A 23373-nucleotide genomic window follows, 5' to 3' on the forward strand; every position below is an offset into this window, starting at 1 on the left:
TTTCCTTGGGACTGGAACACAGCCCTTGCAAACCAGCACACGTGTTTTCCTACATGCACACTGCTTTTGTATGAACAGAAACCTTCCTTTTTTTAAGCTACTATTCAGTTTTCTGTTCTGTCAGCACTGCTGCCATACCTTAAAAAAAAAAGGACCTTATTAGCCATACACTTCAGTATCACTGTTTAAAATATAATGTATTTAACACTAGTTCAGGCACTTTGTATTTGAGCTTTTTTTAACTTTTGGCTATGTGATGCTGGATTTTCTGTTTTTAATTAAAATATCCCTTTTCAATTAAAATTGTTCTAGCACTGTGTTTTGATACATAATTATCCAGCAATACCTCTTATGCTTTGCTGAAAGCAGATCTGGTTAAGTATCTCTTCTCATTTCCTTTGGTGGTGCTGTCAGTTTCTGTGTAGCACATTGACTCCCCCCTACTTTTCTGGGAGTCTGTGACTCCATGGCACAGTTGCTGTTTCTAATGCAGGGGTTTTTTCATATTTATGTTTTTGGTGCTCTGCCTCTCAGATTTCTTAGACTTTGCTTTAGTTTTTGCAACCTCATATGGTAATGCAACTGTTTAATAAGAATTTTATGGTAAACTGCTGCTGGGAAGCTTATTTTTCTCTATGTCAAAACTAGCTCAGATCTGCTGGACTCTTTGCCAGGCCAGAGGGTTGCACCTTCCGACCTCTGTTCATGCAGATGTCTTTGTCACTCTCATTCTCATCAATGCTAGTCTTTGCTTGACATTGCAGTGTTGTCAGGAGCAATCTGTGTGTGGTCCTTTTAAAAGAAAAAATAATAAGTGAAATTTTTGATATTGGAATAAACAGTGCTATAAGCCAGTGTTACTACTTGTTGTGTTTGGTGCAAGGCCCTCACAAGACACCTTGTCTTTAATTCCGTCAAGTCCTCTGTGACTTCCCAAACATTCAGCAGCTGTCACTGATGACAACCTCCTGCTGGATAGCTGTGCTGGTTTTGGCTGTGATGTTGTTAATTTTCTTCACAGTACCTTGTATGGGGCTGTGTTTTGGATTTCTTCTGGAAATAGTGTTAATACAGGGATGTTTTCATTGCTGCTGAGCAGCACTTACACAAAGCCAAGGCCTTTTCTGCTCCTCACTCCAGCCCCAGCAGGGAGTGGGCTGGGAGTGCACAAGGACTTGAGAGGCAACACATCTGGGACAGCTGACCCGAACTGAACCAAGGGATATTCCATACCATATGGAACTGTGCTCAGCATTTAAAGCCTGGGGAAGAAGAGGAAGAGGGGACATGCAGAGCAAAGATGTTTGTCTTCCCAAGTCACTGTTTACTTGTGTCGGAGTCCAGCTTTCTCAGAGATGGCTGAACATCTGCCTGCCCATGGGAAGTGGTAAATGAATCCCTTTTCTTGCCTTGCTTGTGTTTGTGGCTTTTGCTTTTCCTGCTAAGCTTTCTGTATCTTGACCCCCAAGTTTTCTCACTTTTGCCCTTCTAATTCTGTCCCCTCTCCCACCAGGTGGGAGTGAGTGAGTGGCTGTGTGGTGCTCAGTTGCCAGTTGGGGTTAAACCACGACAGCAGCAACCAAGTCATTGAATATTATTTGACATGTTTGCTCTTGAGAAATTGTTATTGCAATTATGCACTGAAGCCTTGTCTTCATTAAGTGCTAACTGCTGGATAAGTAAGCTCCTCTCAGTGCATGGTATCTACATGGCTACAATAAAACCTCTTATTATTAGTGGGTTTGTACAACATGATGCCTATAGTCAAGAAATCAGAATTACATCAGAGATCACATCTCACAAGTTGTGGCGTTTCTCTGTGTGTGAATTTGCAGACTAATTTTGAAAGAGAAAAGGTAAGCCAGTGAAACCCTGTCTGAGTTGATAGCAGTTTTGTACCCTGGCAGTGTGCTGTTCTGTAACAGAATGCTCATAATGAGGTCTAAAGGTGGGGACCAGTCTGAGCCAGCATCCCAGACCTGTGCTGAGGCTGTGCTGTGATTGAATAGTCCAACACATACTGGCAGTGCACATAAAGTTTATGAAGAAAGCTCAATTTTGAAGCCAATTCAAAGTGTTTCCTCACCTCTTAACCACAGGAGCTTTTGAGTAGAGTTCATGAGAGCTTATAAATAACTGTTGTGGCTGTTTGGAAGCTTCAAATCTCAGCATGTTTGTAACAGGGACACAGGTTTGGAAGATGCACACTGCACAGCAGTCTTGACAGTTTGCAGGGTGGTCACTGTTATGTTGTCTTCTTGCATTGTCAGCTCTGAAAATACGTAAATGCAATTGAGGGTATTGAACAGATTAGACAGGTGGACTTTCAACTGTTGTAGCAAGGTTTGTTCAATATTAAGCAGGTCCAACTTAATGAAGGCTTTTGTGCGTATATCTTCCTGCTCGCTCTCTCTCTCTCTCTGCCTGTTTTCTGTCAGGAGGAGAAGAGCTGAGGTGAGTACTGCCTGTAAGGGAAGTTTTTACTGCATCCATATGGAAACCACATATGTCCCCTGCATGTCACTGCATACTGCTGCCTATTCCACCAGTTCATTATCAAAACAAGGTTTTAGACATATTTTCCTACAGCTTACTCTATAGTGAAGCCCTAGATTTTGTTTACTTTGTCTGAAGGCCACACCAGCTGGGTGGTGTGGGTTTGTTCAACACTAGATTTGCCTTGTATTGCTTTGGCCATTTGAAAATGAAAAAATGAACAGACATCAGTAAACCAATAGCAGGGTGGAGAATGGATGTTTTAACAGGAGAGTTGAGAAACAGGAAAGGAAGGCAACACAGGGAGCTCATGAGAATAGACTGAAGTGCTAGATGCCAAGCATGCTGCAGATGCTGTTGAGATCCCCTGATAAAATGATCAGATACAATTATATGTTATAATTTGTTAACTTTCATTGTTAACTACATGGTAGAAACATGCACCAGAGGATCATTCATGGGTGTCCCCAAGAGGTGGAAGTATTGAGAGTGCTTCAACAAGTGCAACAGTCATCTGCATGTCTGAAGTCTGTTGTGCAAAGGGAAAATAACATGAGTTAAGGAATAGCAAGCACTGATTATCAGACCAAACCCAGGAGTACCCACCCATATTTTTCAAATCTGGCTTATGTAGCTCAACGTGCTAATGTTATATTTGTTTTGTTTCACTATCTTTCCTAAGGTAAAAACAATACCTGGTAGTCCATGTGCATGAAGAAAAATTTCTTAAAAGTTGTGTGCTACAGATAACTGAGATGTTAGAGTTGTGCTGTTACATGGAGACACTGAATGCTGTATGCTGCAAACAGTGTTTTTGACATTGATGAAAAGCTAAGCACTGTCTACATTATCTTGATATATGTCTGGTTTATGGTAGAAGATAGTAAAACAGGAGTTAAGTCTGGCTACACTAACAACAGATGGGCTATTGTACATAATTTTTTTTTTTGCAGAACTGTATAAACAGTGATTTTAAAATAACAAAATTAGTCAAAACCTTCTTTTTACTCAACTCCAAAATAACCAAATTGCATAAGAGTTGGGATTTGGTTTTGCGGTACTCACACCTTACAAACAGTGCATATTGCATTTTCTTTTGCAATAAAGAAGTAATACAGCTACAGATAGTGTTGCTTTACCTCTGTGTTAGGAAATAACTTTAAAATAACTTCTTGGTTTTCTAATTTGAAAGTCTGTGTATAACTATTTAAGCACATAACTGAAAGCAGAACAACTTGGATACAGTGCAAGAAAACTGAAACTTTACTGTTTCCTGTGGCTCTACTACTCTGTCCACACCTTTCCTCTCCCTGTGCACCATCATGCGCAAGCAATGTCTGTGTGTGGCAAAAGGTACAGACAGCAGGTTGGGGCTGCACTGTTTGGCACCTGGGAGGTGCTTGGCAGGTGGGTTTCTGCATCCTAGGAGATGGTGACTGCTGAAGAGGCACCAGCTCCTCCTTTTGTGATGCAAGATTTCAGAGCTGTGAGAGCTCACCCACCAGTCTGAACAGAGAAGGACTATAAAACAAAAATACTTCCTATTTTATAAACCTGTGCATCTTGGAACTCAGCACAGTTATGATCTGCCTGCCTGAACAATGGTTGTAGTGTGACTGGAAGGAATGCAGAAAAGGACCAATGGAGCAAGTTAAGGGCATGCTTTTGTTCTGTCTTTGATCACTTACACAGTCAGTAACTTCTACAAAAAGATCTTTCAGGCAAAACCTCTAAGTTAAGAAGGTGCCACTTGCAGAAGAGGCTTAACTATACTAACTAAACCATAGCTAAGTTAGTTTCCTAATGATATCTCAGTGTGCTTCCAGACTTGAATTTAACAGGAATTCCATGAACTATTATTTGTACATTTGTTTCTGAGATACTGTGTGTCATCTTCTTGCCCTTCTGAGAGGGCAGCATGTTTGGAGATTGTGTAAATCTATGCAGGCCAGACCTGGTGATTTTTTTTTCTGCTTGGGAGATCTTAGACTTAAATATAACAATATTAAATCTCATTCCCTCTCAGAACATTAGTTTGTTAAAAACTCGAAATTGAGAATTGGTGAAATGCATTTTATTGTGACTTGTGTATCACATAATTTCCCATTACATTTTGAAAATTATACATATGAAGAAATAATACATGTGAGTGATTCAGTATAGTATCCTATGTTCTCCTTACCCCCATCTCCTGATGAAAACTTGTATTTTGTGTCTACGATTCACACCCATTGAAGAGTCTCAGAAGCTGAAAACTTGTTAACCCAAACCTATAGTACCAGAAGTAGGTACAACAACTTGCTGGGGTGATAGAAGAGAAATAGCATATTTCCCTATATTTCTGCATAATTGAAAGATGGCAAAGCATTATTCCTAGGTTAGAGGATCTTTTAGTTTATTCAATTTAGTTGTTTTTTTTTCTTTTAAAACCTTTATTTATAGCACTACTGTGAAAGCCAGTAATTTGTTTAACTATACAGTTCAACACTTACTTTTCTCACTATTCATGCACACATCCTCCACCTTGCTAATTTGTGGGAAAGGAAACTTCAACAGCATGGCTATTGGCACAGCACAAGGAAACCATACCTGCAGTTATATGTATTACGAACTTTCAAGGTACTTGTACACCTTTTCCTTTTGTCTCAGGTGGGAGTAGAGTGGGAAACTGAGGTGCCATCAGGGTCTGTCATGTGGCTTCAAATAACTCAGTGAGGTTACAGTCAGTAAAAGACACGCAGTGGACTTAGAGAAAAGGGCTGATGACTGTCATCTGTATAAAGGAGTTGAGGTTGGGCATGGATCTTATTTTTGCCATTCAAAGGTTTGCAAACCATTAAATGTGACATTCTGAAAGAGCAGACATTATTGTCAGACAGATTTAATTATGTTAACAAAATACGGGGAGGTTTGGGGTTTTTTTGTAAATCCCCCATGAATATGTAATGTCTGAAGTGTAACATTACCACTTCCTTCTCTAGGACTGTTCTAGAGCTATGCAGAGGTTTTCTTGCAGTAGGAGATTTATTCTTGCTTCCATGGCAGCTGCCTCCTTTTGAAAGCTTCTTCCTCATACTTTTTACATAGAAGTGCTGCTTCCTCTTTTTTTGTAAAACAAAACATTACAGTGTGGGTGTTTTGTTGTTGGGTTTTTTTTTTTTTTGAAATTTCAGCATTGAGCTTTTAGAATCTTGGCAGCAATTTTCGCTTTATTTTAATGCTAATAAGGTATTTATTTGTTTTGATATGTATTCATATATAATAGCATTCGTCACCTCTGTATCTAATAAGCAAATCCTTCTGTAAACAGAGCTGTCTCAGGATGCATCGAGACATGGAACATAGGCAGGGTTGTGAGCTGGACTGGGGATGGGCTGACCCATAGCTACCCATCTCTTCACAATTCCCTGTGTATTGCTGCAGTAACCCAAGGCCTGCCTCTAGTCTGTTCTTTCTGTGGTAACCCTCCTCAGTGTTTAGCAGAAGTTAGGAGAATTTACGCATTATGAGTTAAAAATCAAGCCAAACTAAAACCTGCTAATTTTTTTTCAAAGTAAAACCAGAAGATTTTTTTTGTTTCAGCAGAGAAGGATGTAAACGACCATGCCCCTTGTCTTACACAGCTTTGTTGCTTTTAGACTTTCAGCCACTGAAGTATGTAAACTCTTTTTGTGTATTGCACACAGATGATTTAATTTTCCCCTGTGGATTCTGGCCTTCCCTCCATGACAGTGGCTGTCCAAATAAATAGTGGGTTTTAAGCCCTTCAGGATAAAATACTTTTCATAAGAGAATCTGCTGTATGAAATTTAGCTGTATCTACTGATTCTGGTTTTAGAGTTTTTGTCATTCTTCTTTTTGTCCTTCCTATTGCCTATCATATGCAAGGTTTACAATTAAAGTGGGGTTTTTTTGAGCTCCTAGGCTTTTTACTCCTCCTGGGATCCAGAAATCAGTCTGGATGCTTTGATAAGTGTCACTTCCCTGCAGATGAAATGTCATCCCTTACCTGAGCTCCAGTGCTGTCCTCAGACTTTGTTTAGTTTTACCTGCCTCACTCCATTACTTTTGCTAGCTCTCTAAGAAAAATAATAAACGTTCCTTGTTTGCAGACTGAAGGAGGTGATAATGTCATCAGTGTGGAATACCATTACAAGTCCCTGCTTAACCTGAGATCGGAAAATTACATAGCTAAACAGCCTTCAGTCAGGCTGGTGTCTTTTCTGCCAGCACATGTGGTTTTAAGAAACATAACAACAAAAATGAAACATAAATTTCTTGAGTCTGAATTGAGACCCTGTATGCAGGAGGAAAAGAACTGAGTGAAGAGATGTGATTTTGTTTCTGTAGGGAAGAAACAAGGCAAAATCATTGGGCATTTGTTACCTGTTCAGTGAGGTACAAAGTTTCTGAGGGATGTGAGAAATCTTAATTTGCAGAAGTTGCTAATGTTTAACCACAAGGCTCATTATCTCTCTGTATCTGTCCTCTAAAACAACAAAAGGCATCCATCTACTGTGTAAATCTGATCATTCAGGGATCTTCATACTGGCTTATATTCTTATCTCTCTACAACACTCTCTTTGATTAAAGGGCCCCAGAGGCTGTTGCAGTTCATCCTCACTAACCCTGTGTTTCTTCCTGTTCCTCTTCTATTCTGTGTGAAGTTTTTTGAGTTGTTTCAGTCCCCTAAACAGTAATTACCTCAAACCAGTACTTTAGTTCTTTTTTCCTAATGTGTTTTTAACTTGAAAATGTGGCTTTGTTAACTACTCCAGTGTATTAATTAGCATAATATTCACTTTCATGCTCTGTGCTTTGAAGGATGTAGCTTCTGTGCTTTGTACCCCTCTGAAGATGATAAGGCCTGTAGAAAACAGGAATGTCTTTAAGGAACTCATGGAATATTGAGTTTGCAACCAAAAAATTGTCAGTGTTACCCAGAGTCTTTGACTGAAATGAAATCTGTCTTTCCTTGGTGTAGGATATGTATATGGTGAACGACAGTCAGTGTCATTAATAAGTTGGATAAACGTTATTACATTTTGAAGTATTATTTACCCCTGTCCCTAGAACAACTTTCCTGTGGCTGAAGAATTCATACCGACCTTAGTATTTGTTACTTACAAGACCATCCTACCTATATCTAGGCTTCCCATAAGTTTTAATTAATATAGGTGAATGTTACACTATGAAATGTTTATTTTCTTTTCTCCTCTGCACCAGTTTTGTGCCATTAACAGCCTTAGCTCTTTCTGACTTCTTTTTGAAATAGACTTATTTCTACTTGACTCCAGTAAGATACTTGCTAGCTGTTAATAGTGTTACTTCCAACTTCCAGAACACCCTGACAGCTCTTCAGATGTGAGGGAGGTCTCCCTGTGAGGGAGAGGCAGGTGGGAATTTGGAAAGACAACACCTCTCCTTTTGTCAGAGCAGACACATTTCCAGTGAGATCTTGTCCTGTTCACTATGCTAAAAAAGCTTTTATATGAGAAGGTACAGAAAGATGGTTCCTTCTGACAGTGGTTTTACTGTGCTAATTGAGAATGGGATTCCAAGTAATTGCCCTGATTTTGCACTGAAGGCATTTGTGCTGCATACAAAATGGGGAGTGGCTGCAAAAGCCCCCAGTTATCTTGCTGTGCTGTAAAAGTATGTTGTGTAGTAATTAAAAATAGCAGGCTTTTTCTGGGCAGGGGGGCAGTCCTAGCATAAAGAAATCAGATAGTTTTTCCAAGATGGAAAAGTGAATTGCTACTCTCAGGGTAGATGGCACCATGCACTGAGCATGAGTGAATTATTTAGGTTACACTACCTGAAAGAAAGCTGCTGCATCTCATCCTGTAAGTGTGTATTTAGTCATTCGGTATTAGTCAGTGTAATACAGAGCCTACAGAAATAATTCCAGATAGCAACCACTGTTGAAATGTACAATTTAGGGTTAAAAATTTTTTTATTTAAAATAGATTTTCCTGCAAGTTAAGAGAGCCCCCATCTGATTGTCAGTTACCCCAGACACTGCTCCGCACTCAGAGCTTTTTTGGTCTCTCCTGCTTGCTTTCTCATACCACGCTGGCAAGCTGCAACAAGTGAAACTCCACCCTTCCTACAGACGGGGGAGAATGAGATTCATAAACGGCAACCGTTGGCGAGTCAAATCAGGGTTTCTCTGAAGGTGCTGGTTTTCCAGACAGTCGCTGGTGAGCAGCTGAGAAAGGGGCGGGATCCTTTTCAAGTAGCCTAGTTGTGATTTGCTCAATTCGTAGACTTTTCCCCTCAAAACCTCAACCCTTTCTCTCTCGCGCTCTCTCGCCTTTTTTTTTTTTTTTTTTTTTTTTTTAAGAGAGAGAGCGAGAGAGGGAGAAGTTGCCTTGTGGCTGCATCTGAATGCGCAGTCAGCTGTGATCTGGTCCCCGGTGCCTGCGCTGACACCATGAGTTCGGAAGCCGATGAACCCAAGGAAGGTATGTGTTTTTTGCCTCTTTTCTCGGGAGAGGAGAGATGCGTGCTTTTGTTGCCGGCGCCGCTTTTCTGAGCGAGGAGGAAAGTTTCTCCTCGCTTTAGTTTTCGGCTGTTCAAAGGGCAGGGAAAAAGGCCTTTGCAAAATCAAAGCCCCGCCGATGTTGCTGGGTATGAAATGACCGAAGTGTTGGCACCCAGGGATGTCTTACTGCCGTGGCAGTGGTAATTCACTCACACGTGGGGTACTGATACATAGAAGAAACTGTTTTAGAGCACTGATAGTCGCATATCGAAAGAGGAAGTTTTCTTTAATTTGTAAGCACTGTTTTTTTCAGCAAAAGAAGAAGTTGCGGGGGGCAGAATTAAAAGGTCATTATTTTGGGAATACGCTTGATGCCACTTAGTTCCGTGTCTGAGTGAGTGTGCATGTGAGTGTGTATGTGTGTGTTAAAACAGAGGACTGTGCCAAAGCTACAGCGTGCTGCTTCTGGAGTGGAACGTGTGGAGGAGCTGGAAGTGCTCCAACAAAAATGCAATTATTCCCTAATGTTGATCGGGAGGGGGGTGTGAGCTGGAGTCGAACAGTGGGGACCAAGCGGGGGAGGAGGAAGGCAATTTCCTGAAAGTGCCTACATACAAAAGAGCATTTATACAGATGAGGGAACAGGGCAGTGGTGGGCTTGTGCACTGATTTCTTAGAACAGAATTGATGTTTCATGGTTACACATAATCCTTAGGGAGACTCAAATATACAGGGATCCAGTGTGGCTGAGAAAAACAACTGGAAAAACCCCACAGCAGAGAAGCAAGTAGTAAGGCAGCCTAAGCATTTTGTATTTGGTGAAAACAAGAACTTTTCGGATGGTTTTCCCCTTGGTCTGTACAACTTCCTTCACTTGAAGAATAACATTACCAGGGATGTCTTATCTGCTTACTTGGATTAAAGAGTATTTTGTTGATTTGCAAAAAAGTCAGCTTGCACTGAGTTAAACATAATGCTGATAGAATGCATAGTAATGAAGCCTGGCAGCCTCTGTTTTGATAAGAATAGTTCTTATCTTCTCATTGAATGAACAGATGAACAAAAAGGCAGCTTCCCACCCCCCCAAGAAAAATCTGTGGGACAGATTTATTGCAAGGCAGCATTCTAAAAGATATTTCTCTATAGAAACTGTTTGAAAAAGAGAATATGTGAACATTGTCCCTCAGTTTTACTGCGAAAGACATCTGCTTGCATGCTATAGCAGGAAACATCCTTGAAGTTCCAGGCAGTTTACTAATTTGGCTACATGTGAAATGTAGACTTTATTGTTTAAAGAAATGTCTTGCCTTCTTAGATGACTCAGATTCTTAAAATCCCCTTTAAATACTTTCGCCTTTTTGTGCATTTCTTTAGAAATTATTTGAGGTGCCAAGATTTTCATGCTGAGAAAAAGGTCATTTGAAGCAGATGTCTGAGGCAGAAAAAAGATAGCTTTTTGATTAGTTATTTTTAGCTTGGGAAATACTTGAGTTTTGCTGTCCTGTGTTCTTAATGTGTTCAAATGGAAAATAAAACAGTTGCCGTTGGGGAAAGATGAGGTAGACCTATCACTGAGAGGGTCTTTCAGGTGGTCTGTAAATGTATTCCTCGTAATACACTCCCATCCTTAGAAGAATAATTTAGAAAAGGCATGAGAAAAAGGAGGGGGGAAGGGGGTTGTTTGTATGTGAATAAAGACTGGAATTAACAGGTGAATATACAGAATTGCAGCTTTTACACTGCTTTGCCTGGTCTGAATGAACATGGCATGAAAAATCACTGATTAAAATACTGAAAAATACAGTCAAATACCTGCGTATTTGTAGTGATTCAGTATACGTAGCATAAAATAGTCAGTCTTTCAACTAACTAGCTGTGTTTCATGATGAAATGGTGCTTTTTGCATAAAGAAAATCAATGCTTCACAAATTGAAGCTCAGTGAGGGGCTCAGGTTTTGGACACTGAGAATATTTAATTTTACCAAAGGGGAGGTGGTTAATTTTTAGATGTAAGACTGCATATCACTCTGAAAGTGCAGTTCTGGTTTACCAACAAATTAGAAGGTCCATCAAGGGAATTAGTAGGTAACGTGACTGATTATGGAAGCAGGAGACAGTACAGTTGGGCAGTTACAAAAGTTATTTTACCAGATTTTGTACGTTTCAAGGACAGAGCTAGTGATGAAGGCATAGTGGCTAATCTTCTACAAGCTAAAAAGTGAAATTTAGTTGCAGCTTCCAGGTGTGACCTTGAGACTGTGAAAAGGAGAGTTGAGGGCGCAGTAATGGCATTGAACATTGTGTATAATCTGCCAAAGATCTGATGCTGAAGAGAGAAATACTTCACTTTCAGCTACTTTATACAAGTGAATTGCAGTAATTGAAGAACATTGGGATAGCTATAAAAGTAGATTTAATGGGTTGACGTGGATTATTTTTTAAAATCTGCATAACAAGATCGAAGACCATAGGCTTCACTACTGTAAAAATTACCTATGCCCATTGCTACAATGAGATGCAAAGTTAAGGTAAATTTTGAATGGCGAACTCCTGATGTTTTTTTTAATGATTAATCAATAAAGGTAGAGCCTTTGACCTCAAGTAAAATCAATTTTTTTTAAGCAGGAACAGAGAATAAAAAGACATTGCTAGAAGACAATCATTACTTCACTATATATTATAATAATTGCTGGTTATAGAGTATGCAGTAGTGTATGTGGACTTTTCAGCTTCTGCATTTGATCTTTTCATGGACCATGTTAGAATTGTAACATGAAACGGGTTTTTTTTCCTCCCGTCATGCTGCTTAGTAACTTCAGAACAATCTTAATATTCATCTGCCTCCCACAATGGTGTGGTAAATATGTGCGCATGTCTGTATGGCATCAATCTGTATTGCATTTACAGATTCCAGTAACGATCGTGATATAAATAACCCTGGCACACATATTCTTGTAGTTACTTTTGCCCTGGATGAAATAAATTGTGTGTTAAAATTCCAGAAGAAGACTACAGCGTTAAACTGCATGGCGTAATTTCATTCTGTTATTGATTGGTGGCATGTAACGTGCTGTGGAAGGTACCAAATGGTTTCAGGCTGTTATTAATTCCTTTCTGAGATCTGAAGGAAATGTTCTTAATACTATTGTGTTACAACTGTGTATCAATTTATATACATGCATTTTAGTATACCTTTTAGAATACACGCCAGTATCTGTTAAAGTTATTGTGATGTGGATATATTTCTACAAGAGTTGGAAATAGTAATTTCTGTAGAGCTCCAGAGAACTTCTGCTTCATTCTGCAGGTTTTCTGTTGATATTTAAAAAACAGCAGGAGACAAACCTAATGTCTCCTAATAGCCTCCTAATAGCTTTCAGAGTGAATGTAATATGTAGCCTGTGAAACACTGGATATTGTATTACAAACTTGGGCACAATGAGAGCCTACATTGCATCTTTATCATAGTCAGTTTTAAGTGTGAGAGATCACTGCATTCCTGCAAGTACTCAGATTTTTTCAGGCACAATTAGTATTTTTTATTTTAATCCAAATGAGATTACTGAAGAATGAGCTCACCTGTTTTGTTCCTTTTAGAGTTGAGATCAACACAGGAGTTATAAAATCATAGAACACTCACTGTTTTGAGAAGTCGGTACTCCCTCCTCTAAGTAGTCAGGGATTTGCTTTGACAATTTGTAGTCACCTCTGACTGTGTAAATGTTTTCCAGGGTAGAATTGTGTTCATTTGGATAACAATTAGTCTGTTCTTGTGATTCTACACACCACTTACTCCATGCATAGCATCAATGGAACTCTGTTATGTGGGATTCTCCATTCCACTAACTCCAAAACTAACATTTGTTAGAACCTTTTTTGCTTTTATGATAGTGAACAGGTAGATCCAAACTGTACAAGTAGAGCACGTGATTGGTACTTACCCACAGACCCAACTTCTGCTCTTACCACAAAGACTGCAAAATGTGGGCTTCCTTTGTTTCACCTGCTCGTTGCCTACCCTCCCTTGTCAAAACAATAATCTCCATAAAACACTAAGGCCAGTGAAACAGGGGCCTTTTGTTAACAGCAGTCTGAAAAGTTCAGTTCAGGAGCGGGAAGAATGATTCGTTCCCAGTGGATGTGTTAGAGATATCTACTAGTCAATTTGAGGATTTTTTATTCCACAGATAACTTTCATATTGATGAAGAGAATTAAACTATTACTGTGGTGATGTACACAGCTTTGTAAATTGCAGCTAGACAACTGGGTATTTTGTGCAATCTCCCCTATAGATAATTACAATTCAAGATTAATAGGACAAGGTGATGGCAAAAAGAGTAACATTTTAGTACAGGAAAGAAGGGGAAAAGGAAGTAATCTTATGAGAGGTTTGAAAGAATTATTACTAACCAGATGCTGTCATACAATATCACATATGCATGAAGAAAGAAAACCAAGGAACTAAGAGCTTAATGAGGAAGGAGCAATGGCAAAGTTGGAGGAAATAAGACTACAGTACAGAGGCAAGTCAGAACTGCTAGATTTTTTTTTAATGTAGTTTGAAAGATAGTACATTTCAATGAAGCAAGATGCAGGAAATGGAGAAAGGACTCTGAGGACAGGAATACCATTGTCATGGTTGTATCGAATCTCTCAGAGCACTGACTTCAGGCTGTTAAGGCATAAGACTTGTAAGCAGCTCTACATCTCTCCCCTTAAATATTGAAAGAATGGTGTTTTATATTTCCCTTGCCAAATCAGGGTCATCTTTAAGATAACCTATCTGTGAGTGGATTAGATGGCCACTCTTTGCTTCTTCTACAACCTCAGAACTGAGTAAGTTGAACTGATGTTTTTCTTTTTCTATACCACGTTTGGAAATCCATATTCAGTAGTTATCGTCTGCAGAACACTTTGTACCCCATATATTTAGCAATCTGAGCAGCTGGATCAGATGAGGAAGCCAGGTGGTAATTTGAGCACAGGCCATGGGATAATCACTGGCTGTAGCTGGTAGGTTACTTCAGAGAAATCACTGAAACTTAACAGGTTAATCATTTAGCTGAGATTGTTGGATTGAATGCTACACTGCTTTGAGAAAATTCCATTAATATAATTATACTTATGAAATAAAATCTTTTAATTCACAGTGAACTGCAAGACTCACATGCTTAATTTCATATAAGATACAGTCCCTTGAACTTTCTGGTTGATGGAGACTCAGATTAATTGGGACTGCAGGGAATTTCTGGAAGTCATGGGGCACAGCCTTCCACTGGAAGCAGAGCCACCTTTAAAACTGGATTCAAATTCAGAGTTAGATGAGGTTGCTCAGGCTTTTTCCAGTCACACTGAAAATATCTTCAAGAGTGGTGGTTCCACAATTTCTCTAGCAACATAGTCCAGTATTTGACTACCTTTTCTATGAAAGTGGTCATTCCTAATAAGACTTGCCCTTGATGCTGCTTGTGTCTTGTCCTCTGTTCTTTTTCAATTCAAGTTACATGTATCCATAAAAGGTCCACTCTTGCTCAGATCTAACCTGGCACTCTCAGCCCATCTTCTGTATCCTGTGCTCCACCTCCCTAACCATGTTACCATCTGACTGTTGGACCTGCTTCAGTTTATCAGTTCCTGTTTTGGAGGGATATTGGGAAGACCAAAATGAAGCACAGTATGCCACATAAGGGAAGATACTTTGGTCTCAAATGTTAACCTTTTTTTTCATCTTCCAGATCTGATTCTTGTACTGGAGACTTAGTTTCACTATCTTCCTTTCATTTATCTGTTCATGACAACATTTGCTATATTATAGTACTTACACCTTTGAGTTGTTTTCTTTGGGGACTTAGCAGACTATGTTCTGTCATAAATGAGACAGCAGTTAATAGACCAGGGAGCAAAAGTCAGTGAATCTGCAGAACCAAAAGCAGCATCTGGGTAAGGGAAGGCTTTGCACGTACATTTGGAATACCCGTCTTCTTTACCAGTGCTATTTCCAAGTATACCATCATGCTTATGAATGGCTACTAAGAATAATGAGTATTTTGTAATACGTGTGCCAGGAGTAACATGAGGAAAATGTAACCATGAAAACTAATTGTAATTTGCAGTCTTTGTTCAAAAGCACACATCATTCCTTTCATCAGTAACTATTTATTGTCACATCTTCTGTTAAATGTGACAGTTTCATAAGGGTTTTAAACACTGCCTTTTGAGAAGCAAAATGCATCTTCTCCTCCCTCAGGCATTTAGTTTCTAGAGTAATAAATAAAACAAATGAAAACTGTATTGCAGGCATTATTTCAACCTTCTGGACTGTATTTTTTTAAAATTAGATTGCAAAATGTGGCAAGAGGAGAGCATTTCATAAGGAGGTGTAAAAGATTTTTATGCTGCTTCATGAAAAAACTTCTGGTTTTCTTTTTTCCATACATCACACTCAATAGAAGAAGTAGTAGGCTGAAATAGTTTCAGCTATTCCATAATGGCTTTAAAGCAAAATTACTTTTTTTTTCCTTCTTTAAGGATTAATTTTACATGTTTGTGTTTATGAGTTTGTAAAAAATTAAGAGTGCTGAAACTGACTCCATAAGTAGCACTAATTTGAACATAGTGTTATTGGCATTAACTTTCTTATTTTGCATGGTGGAAAATCTGGAAGTTACAGATTTTCACGTTTTCTTGGTTTGAATAATTATGTTTGATGAATTACTTGTGTTTTGTTAATGGCAGATGTACCATTTTTGTTTTATCTCTATCCTGACTACAGAACAGGACACACAATGGGATTAGTGATACAAATGCAACTTACAAAAACTTCGTTCTTTTAACCATAATGTTAGCAAAAGCACAGGCCTTAAGCCTGTTGTCACCTGGGCACAGTCTCACTTTGAGCGAGGCAGAGAGAAACCGACAAACCTGTTCCTTGTGATATTCATTCTACATTCATAACTTTGAGATGTTTTCTCGTAAATTTTTTTTCCTATATCTAAGATTCTCTCTCAGGGTTGGAATGTGACTTGATAAAGTTTCATCAGTTGATTCCCTGTCACAATTCTGGTTCATTTCTAGTTGGCTAATAGTGAGAAGTAGAGACCTTGCATCTCTGCATGGCATGGTGGATTCAGTCTGGGGAATGTGGGATTGAAAATCTTCCCTGCAGAACTGATAGAGGATTGGACATACACTTTGTAAACCAATTGCTTTTTCTCTGCCTTTTGCAGAATTTGTAACTTATACAGGTTAGTAATGAAAGATCAAAGAGTCTGTTTTGCATAGCAAAAAACCTACATTTTAGTTTTGACATAAAATATACAAATGCTGGAGTGTCTGTAGAGAATCCTGTTCCTGCTGACAGTTTACAGTAATGAGAATAAATTGCAGTGAAGTGGGAATAAGCACTTCATTTGTTTGAAAGCATTTATCCTTGAAAGGTTTATAACCTCAAATTCCAGGGACATATTCTGAGATTGTTTTATGTATCTATGAAGGTCAGTACTTGGAAGTTTCTCTAACGCATTGCCAGCTGACCTGTGAGTTCAGATCTCTAAGAATGTGATATTCTCAAGTCTCTATCCAAAAATGTTTACATTTCACTTCATGTAGGAATGAATAAAGCACTGAATTAGTGCATGCACAGACAAGCTTCCACTTAGTTAAATTCATTGAGGTGTGTAGGAAACTTTGACCTTGAGAAATGCAGAAATTCCATTATTTTAAAAATTAAGGCTTTCATGAGATTAAGTTTACCAAACTATTCTACAAAGATAATGTTATTGATAGAAAAAAGAAAATTTTGTTTTAATTTTAACAGCAGTAAGCAGATGACACTGGTATTTCCAAGGGCTCTTTTTCACTGCTTGTAAATGAGAAAATGAATTAATGTTTCTACTCATTTAAAAACATTTGTATTAAAAATATGGACTGAGAAACATGTAGGCTTTATTTCAGGAACTTGAAATAATAATACATTTGAGCATCTGCAAACAGAAATGGTGGTTACTTCAGGAAGAATAAAGTTTAGTGTCTTGTGCTGTCTTCATCAAGCCCACAGGCTTGTCCTCAGTGCTGGAAATAAGAGATTTAAATTCTGTGATGCAGGACATCAGTGTCCTGGGCGTATGTTTAAACTCACCTTTCTTTGCAACAAGCAAATCAATGGAAAGAGATATAACTTAGAGTTAGGTGTTGATCCTTTGTTGTGGCTTGTTATGTAATACCATGCAGTTTGGGAGGAGAGGACAGCAGCGTCATGGGGAGGAAAAGAGAAACTGCTGGCATTTATTTTGGTGCAGGAATGGAATCTAACTGATTTGGAATGTATATTGACAGTGTTTCTATATAGAGGTCTTTCATTGTCGAGTTTCAAATTTCCATTCCCTCCTTCTTACTGTTTGGGTAATAATCTTGAAAATCTCAAGAATACAACCTTTCCTGGTAGTGTATAATCCTTCGTAGCTGATGAATGTTGCCCATTACCAAATTAAAAATGCTATTTGATGCCAGTATAAAGTAAAGAAGCTGGACATTTAAATTCTACAGTGGTCAACATCTGTAAAAACCAGTGTGGTTTCATACACTTTACCCCAAGAAGTGGATTACAAAATAGATGCTGGTTTTACAGTCTCACCGAACAGTTGAGGCTGAAAGGAACCTCTGGAAGCTGTCCAGTTTTAGTCAGTAAATATATTTGCAACATAAATAGGATTGCTAATGCTTTGTTGGACAGCAAAGTTCTGTACCCAAATAATGTTGCTGCTTGATGTAAAACAAAATGACAGTGTTGCACACATGATGTTTAACTAGAAGATTAAATTTTACAGAAGAATAAGTTGCTAACAGTGTTGAAGACCTAATTTTTCTCTTATATTCCACCAGAACTTAATGGTGTTAGTGAGAGCAAAACTAAACTCTTAAGATAGTGGAGAGGTGGACTGGTGTTTTGAAAGACCTAATGTTTGAGAGTTTTGGTGCTGTTAAGTCAAAGATTTTAAAGGTAGTTTATGATTTTTTAATTTATTTTTGAGGGCATAAGTATTATGTGTATAAATACTTTACATACTTTCTCAGTTGTTTTGAGCATTGCTTCTGAGTTGGAGATGCCAGGAATAGAGCAATCCAAGTGGAAACAAAGAGGAGTGAAAGCAAAACCTTAAGAAGTTAAACTGTGTTTGGGTCTTGGAGAGCCTGTTCTGAGCTGGCAGCAAGGAAAATAGAGTGAAGAAGAGAAAATTCACAGTGGAATTCTGGAGAAGGTCATGGTAATTGCAGTATGGATACAGAAGGAACAAGCTGTGGCTACTAAATATTGGGAGAAAAAGTTAAGTTGGTTTGTTCTGCTTTTTGTGGAAGAGGAAAGTAAGGGAAGTTCATGTTATCTGTGCAGACAAAATGTCCAGTGCAGACACCAGGTGTAGTCCTCCATAATTACAGGTACAATGAATGATTGGTATGGAAGGGGAGACAGAGCATTTATTCTCTGTACAACCATGCAGTAAATGCCTGAAGATTTATCCTTCGTGCTATAAACCAGGAAAACGGATGATACAAAATGAAAAACTAATTAAAAAGAGATGAAGGGTGTTGCTAGTGTCCCAGACCTATATAACAGCCAATATCTTGGTAAGTAAAATTCTCAGACAGCAGATTATGTTGTGGTTTATAATCTACATTTCAATGTTGATATTGAAAAGGAGTATACAAGGCAGAGACACCTGAGAACCTAGAGCCCTGAGAATCACTACTAGTTTTCTATGTAGCTGAACTGTAGCTGTGACAGCCTTTATTGCCTGAGAAGTTTCTTTAGAAAGAAGACAAATGTTGTATGTGTGTGGGTTGTTTAGGTTCTTAAGGCAACCAGTGGAAAAAAGAGTAATTTTTATTTATATGTAGATGTATTCATCTGTGTAGATATACACACACAAAGTGACCAGAAGCAATCCAGCCTACTTTCAACATTATAATGGAAGACACATACTGAGGGACTCCTGTCCTGTCTGTATGAAACAGACCATGTAGTTTACAGATAGACATGGAGAACAGAGAACTAGAAATACAGGAAAAACATTAACTGCTTTCAAAACTGCTTTCAAAGCCATTATAAAATCCGTCACAAACTTCTGTGTAATTTGCAATCTCTGAAGCCTCTGCTGTGACTTTTTTTAAATGGGACTCAAAATATATGCCCTTTGCATTTTGACAGCCAGGCTGCTACTTTGTCCTTGTGACTGAGTTCCCTGTTCCTCTCAGGCCAGATTGCTATCCTGTCTTGATCTTTCAGTTCACTGTATTTTTGCAATATATATCTTAATCTTAACTTCCACCCCATGTCAAATAGGAAGTTTGCCCAATGGATCCCAAGTTTCCCAGGGCTGCTGGCCTCAGAGCTTTTCCTTCTGTATTCAAGCCAGAAACTCCTCCAGTGTATGTGTGGGTATATATATATAGAGAGAGAGTGTGTGTGTGAGAGAGAGAGAGGGGTTTTTTGTGAGAAGGCATTCCTTTTGCTAGTGTGGTTGTAAGTGCAATTAGATGCCTCTTTTTTAAACTTAACTTTTGGTAAGACATTCAGTTGTAATAGCCAAGTTATTTTACTGGAAATTCCACTTGAGTCAGGGAGGTTGACACTGTTGCCTTGCTGCAATTTGGTATGTAAGGCTGGACAAAAGTACAGAGTACCTACATTGCATTTGATTGACTAGAAGGAATGACATAAGATGTATTTCATTTCCTGTATAAAGATTCATGCAGTATTATTGTTCACTGTGCATGGACACCTGGTAGATAGAGAGGAACTTGATGCAGCACTGAAATGGCCAACAGCTGAAATATGCAGGCTGCATATGTTATACCACAGCACCAGTTGTTACATTCCAGCAAGGATAACACATGGTGGCAGAGGAGTGAAATACCAAATTAAGTTCATGACCCTGCTCTGTGTGACTGTCATTTTCTCTGTGTCATATCCAACATATTCTGAAACATTCTTCTGTGAGAGCAGTCATCAGAAGTTAATCTGATGTTTTTTTCTTGTTGTAAAAGCTACACTATTAATTAAAATGCGTGCAGAGGCTCTAGGAAAAAGGGCTTTTTGAAGGCTTTTTTAAATGTTTAAATCGGCTACAGTATATGTATCATGTGATGCACAGGCTGGCTGTGGGAAGCAAAAGCATGTAAAACCAGAATAACTTGTTGGCACTAGCTGCTCCCATGGGACTCCAAAACTCTGCACATACATTCCTGTTGGAAATAGCATAATTCCTTGCCACTCTACCCAGCCTTAACCTTCAGGTACATTTTTTGGCAATTCTTCTCACCTCTTGATCAAAAAAATATTTTGTTTCTGTTTTTTTTAATGGTTTGGTTTTGTTTTTGCAGTGTGAATTTGGGTCATCTTTTGATGTTGGTCAAAATTTGGACATCTTAATATACTAAGGTTAGAGTGAAGTAGCAAAATCCTGAAGCATATAACAATGTCACGAGTGTTTTGCAAACATATTTACAACTACTTACTCAGCAATTTGGGTGAAAAAAACAGGTGTTCCAAATGAATTGTTTTGGCTTTTCTTTTGTCTTTCCTGTGTTTCTGCAGCTGAATGTACACTTACTTGCAGTATGAGGATGCAAATTAGACATACTGGGTATTTTCAAAAATGCTTCATTAGCCATATTTTTTTCCAACATTGCTGATTAACTGTTGCTTCAGAGTGACTTGCAGCCTCACAGCTGACTTCCAAATCGAGTAAGACTGCTCAGGCATTATTTGCCATGCATTAGGCTTGGCTTCAGGGGCATTTTTTCTTTTGAAGTGTGAATGCTAAAATTAGTGCATGTTGCTTGATTAATTAACAATCTCATAGTATGCTCAGTTGGTAACCATTATGGCAAGTGAGAATTTAGTACAGTTTAATGTACCCATTAAGAGAACTGTAGGCAAATGTTACTTATGAAATAATGCTTTGTATGCATTGAAGATCTTAGTTTAAACTATTTCCTAGTTAAAATTGATATTCCTATATAAATCTCCCTTTTTAAAAACAAGGTGCCAAGTAAAATATTTGATCTTCCAATAAGGACCTTGTGTACATGAATCAAAAAGGTAGGAGGTGTATGTGAAAGAAGTACTGTGCAGGGTCCTTGTTTGAGACTGTTTTTTTAATTCCTCCTTCTGCACTTGGCCATTTGCTCTCTGGGTTTTGCAGTGCCTAATGGTGCTTGCCCAAGCTATCTGCCCTGTTGCTGTCTTTCTCTCAGGAAACTGTGGCTGTCCTGGTCCCTTCCCACTCCTGCCCTTAGCCAGCTGAGAAGTTGCAGTCCCAGTCACTGAGGCTGAGGAGTGAAAGCTGTCACAGTGCTTCTGATCTTGCATGTCTGGCACAAGCTTCAATTTTCATCAGCTTTTGAAAAGCCAACAAGTGACCAAACTCCTGTGAATGTGGGGAGCGGCCAATATGCTGAAGTGGATGTCTGGGAACTGCTGTATTTTTGAAAGGATTCCTGCACTGTAAGGACTTCAAATTTAACACACCTTGCACCCAGGAAACTTTGGAGTACTTAGATAAAAATCAAAACACTGACTCTTCTGTTTAAAAAGAAAAAAAATAAAACGGCACCAAAAAACCATTTTGAAACTGTGACTCACTCACTCAGATGATTATTAAGAAGCTGTATGTCATGGTGGCAGCTAGAAAAATCAGCTTATCTTATTCATATCTGAGGAGTTCATAGTCTGTGTCCTACCACTCATGTTTTTAATCATATTGTCATGTAATAAGTATATTGTGAAAATTGTTACAACCTTGGTAACAGGTTTATGACATGACTGTTTCTGCCTATTCTGTACTTCAGGACTTGTTTGTTCACTAATGCTAACTCTTGCAGTTTACCAGCAGTGGAGTTTTCCCTTGCCGAAGTAATGTATTTATTTATTAGTTCATATATTTATATGCCCCTGTATTTATTTTTTTGATGTTTCTAGCCTTTATCATTCCTGAAAACAAGGGTAGGCCTGTAAAGACTCAGAAAGCAGAATGCAAAAGAAAAAGTAAAAATATAGTATTTTTTAAAAATTTCTTCATATCCAGGCAATCTCATGATTTTAGAGGTGCATGAGTCATGGTCACATACACTCAGGGAGCAAAACACTGTCAATCTACTTGATTTCAAGTTGCTTCCCTCCAGGGAAATGGTGCTCTCTCACTCTAGGAGCCTGAACATCCAATTGGTGTGGCATGTGCAGGCGTTTAGCTGGAGCTCTCACACGGTCTGTAGAGGGGCAAACACACTCATCCACACAGGGTGCCTGGCAGGAAATCGATTGCCACGTTTCTCAGCACTGTGTGATAGTCTCTTAAATGCTGTATGAAGCCCTCAGTCAGTGCTGTCTGTAAGTGTTCTTTATGCCTTTCTCAAAAACCCTTGGCATTTTTGGGCCTTGTGCTCACCAGGTACGCGTGCAGCACATGGTATTGCAGTCACTAAAGTGAGAACTGGGTCTCACACTGCGGTGCTGTTATTAATGGCTTCACACTCATAGTTTCTTTCCGTTGGGACTGTTGTATCAACGTAGTGAGTGTCAGAAAGCTCAGCTTTTGACTTGACCACAGAATTTAACGTGGTTCACTGTAAGTTTTTACTGAGTGTCTCTTTTAAAGTCCTTCTTTATGACAAGAAGTTTAATAACACTCAGGGACTCAAGGATTCATTGTCAATGTACATGAGATTGCATACACTCAAATGCAAGTGATGTTGAATGTACTGTAAACTGTTACCTTGTGGAAAAAAGTGGGTCTTCTCCCAAATACTACCTTTTTTTAATTGAATTGAGGCACAGGATGTGTGGTAAGACATTTGCTTCGGTGCACAGAAGGAGGTGTACTATCTTCCATCTTCTGTGTGAGGGAAGAGTCACAATCATAGCAGCACATATTTGCCTTGTACTTTTATAGGAGTTTCCTGACAGCTTAGTAACCTCAACTTTAAATTTCACTGAAAGTTCATACTTCCACCACAGTTGTAATGAAAACCTCTGTATAGTAAAATATTTGGGGAAAAACACGTCCAGACTTCTACATGTCCAATATTTATTTAACACAAAAATACCATGTTAAACAGACATACTGTGTATTTGGTTGCGAAAATTAAGAAGTTTCCTGATTATTAAGCTCACAACTTTCACACCTTGTTTCCTCCTCTAAATTAAAATTTAAAAGATTTTGCAGTTTGCATTATCCCTAGGATTGGTCCTGTGAATTTCAAAGTAATGGAGGGAGGATTTACTCTGAGAGCCTTTCACCTGGACTGTTCTCCTCTGTGGAGGGATGGCTTTACTGAACGTAATTATTCATATTTTTATCGGTTGTGCAGCAAATGACCTCCCATTGATTGC

At 38.7% G+C, this 23373-nt stretch overlaps 1 protein-coding gene across 6 annotated transcripts in view; it reads left to right on the forward strand.

The window, feature by feature from the left end:
- Positions 1–23373, forward strand: part of TNFAIP8 (TNF alpha induced protein 8) — a 63777-nt gene that overhangs the window by 35014 nt on the left and 5390 nt on the right. For 2 of the 6 annotated variants that reach the window (XM_071581355.1, XM_071581356.1), the window contains exon 2: positions 8843–8963. The exons of 3 other annotated variants lie outside the window; for them this stretch is intronic. In XM_071581355.1, the coding sequence (XP_071437456.1) occupies positions 8933–8963 (31 nt within the window). In that variant the 5' untranslated portion in view covers positions 8843–8932. Of the gene's footprint in view, positions 1–8595; positions 8700–8842; positions 8964–23373 lie in introns of those variants that run through there. One more of the 6 variants, XM_071581354.1, reaches the window with a different exon arrangement.

Source organism: Pithys albifrons, chromosome Z, assembly GCF_047495875.1.
Source record: "Pithys albifrons albifrons isolate INPA30051 chromosome Z, PitAlb_v1, whole genome shotgun sequence".
NCBI classification, from domain to species: Eukaryota; Metazoa; Chordata; class Aves; order Passeriformes; family Thamnophilidae; genus Pithys; species Pithys albifrons.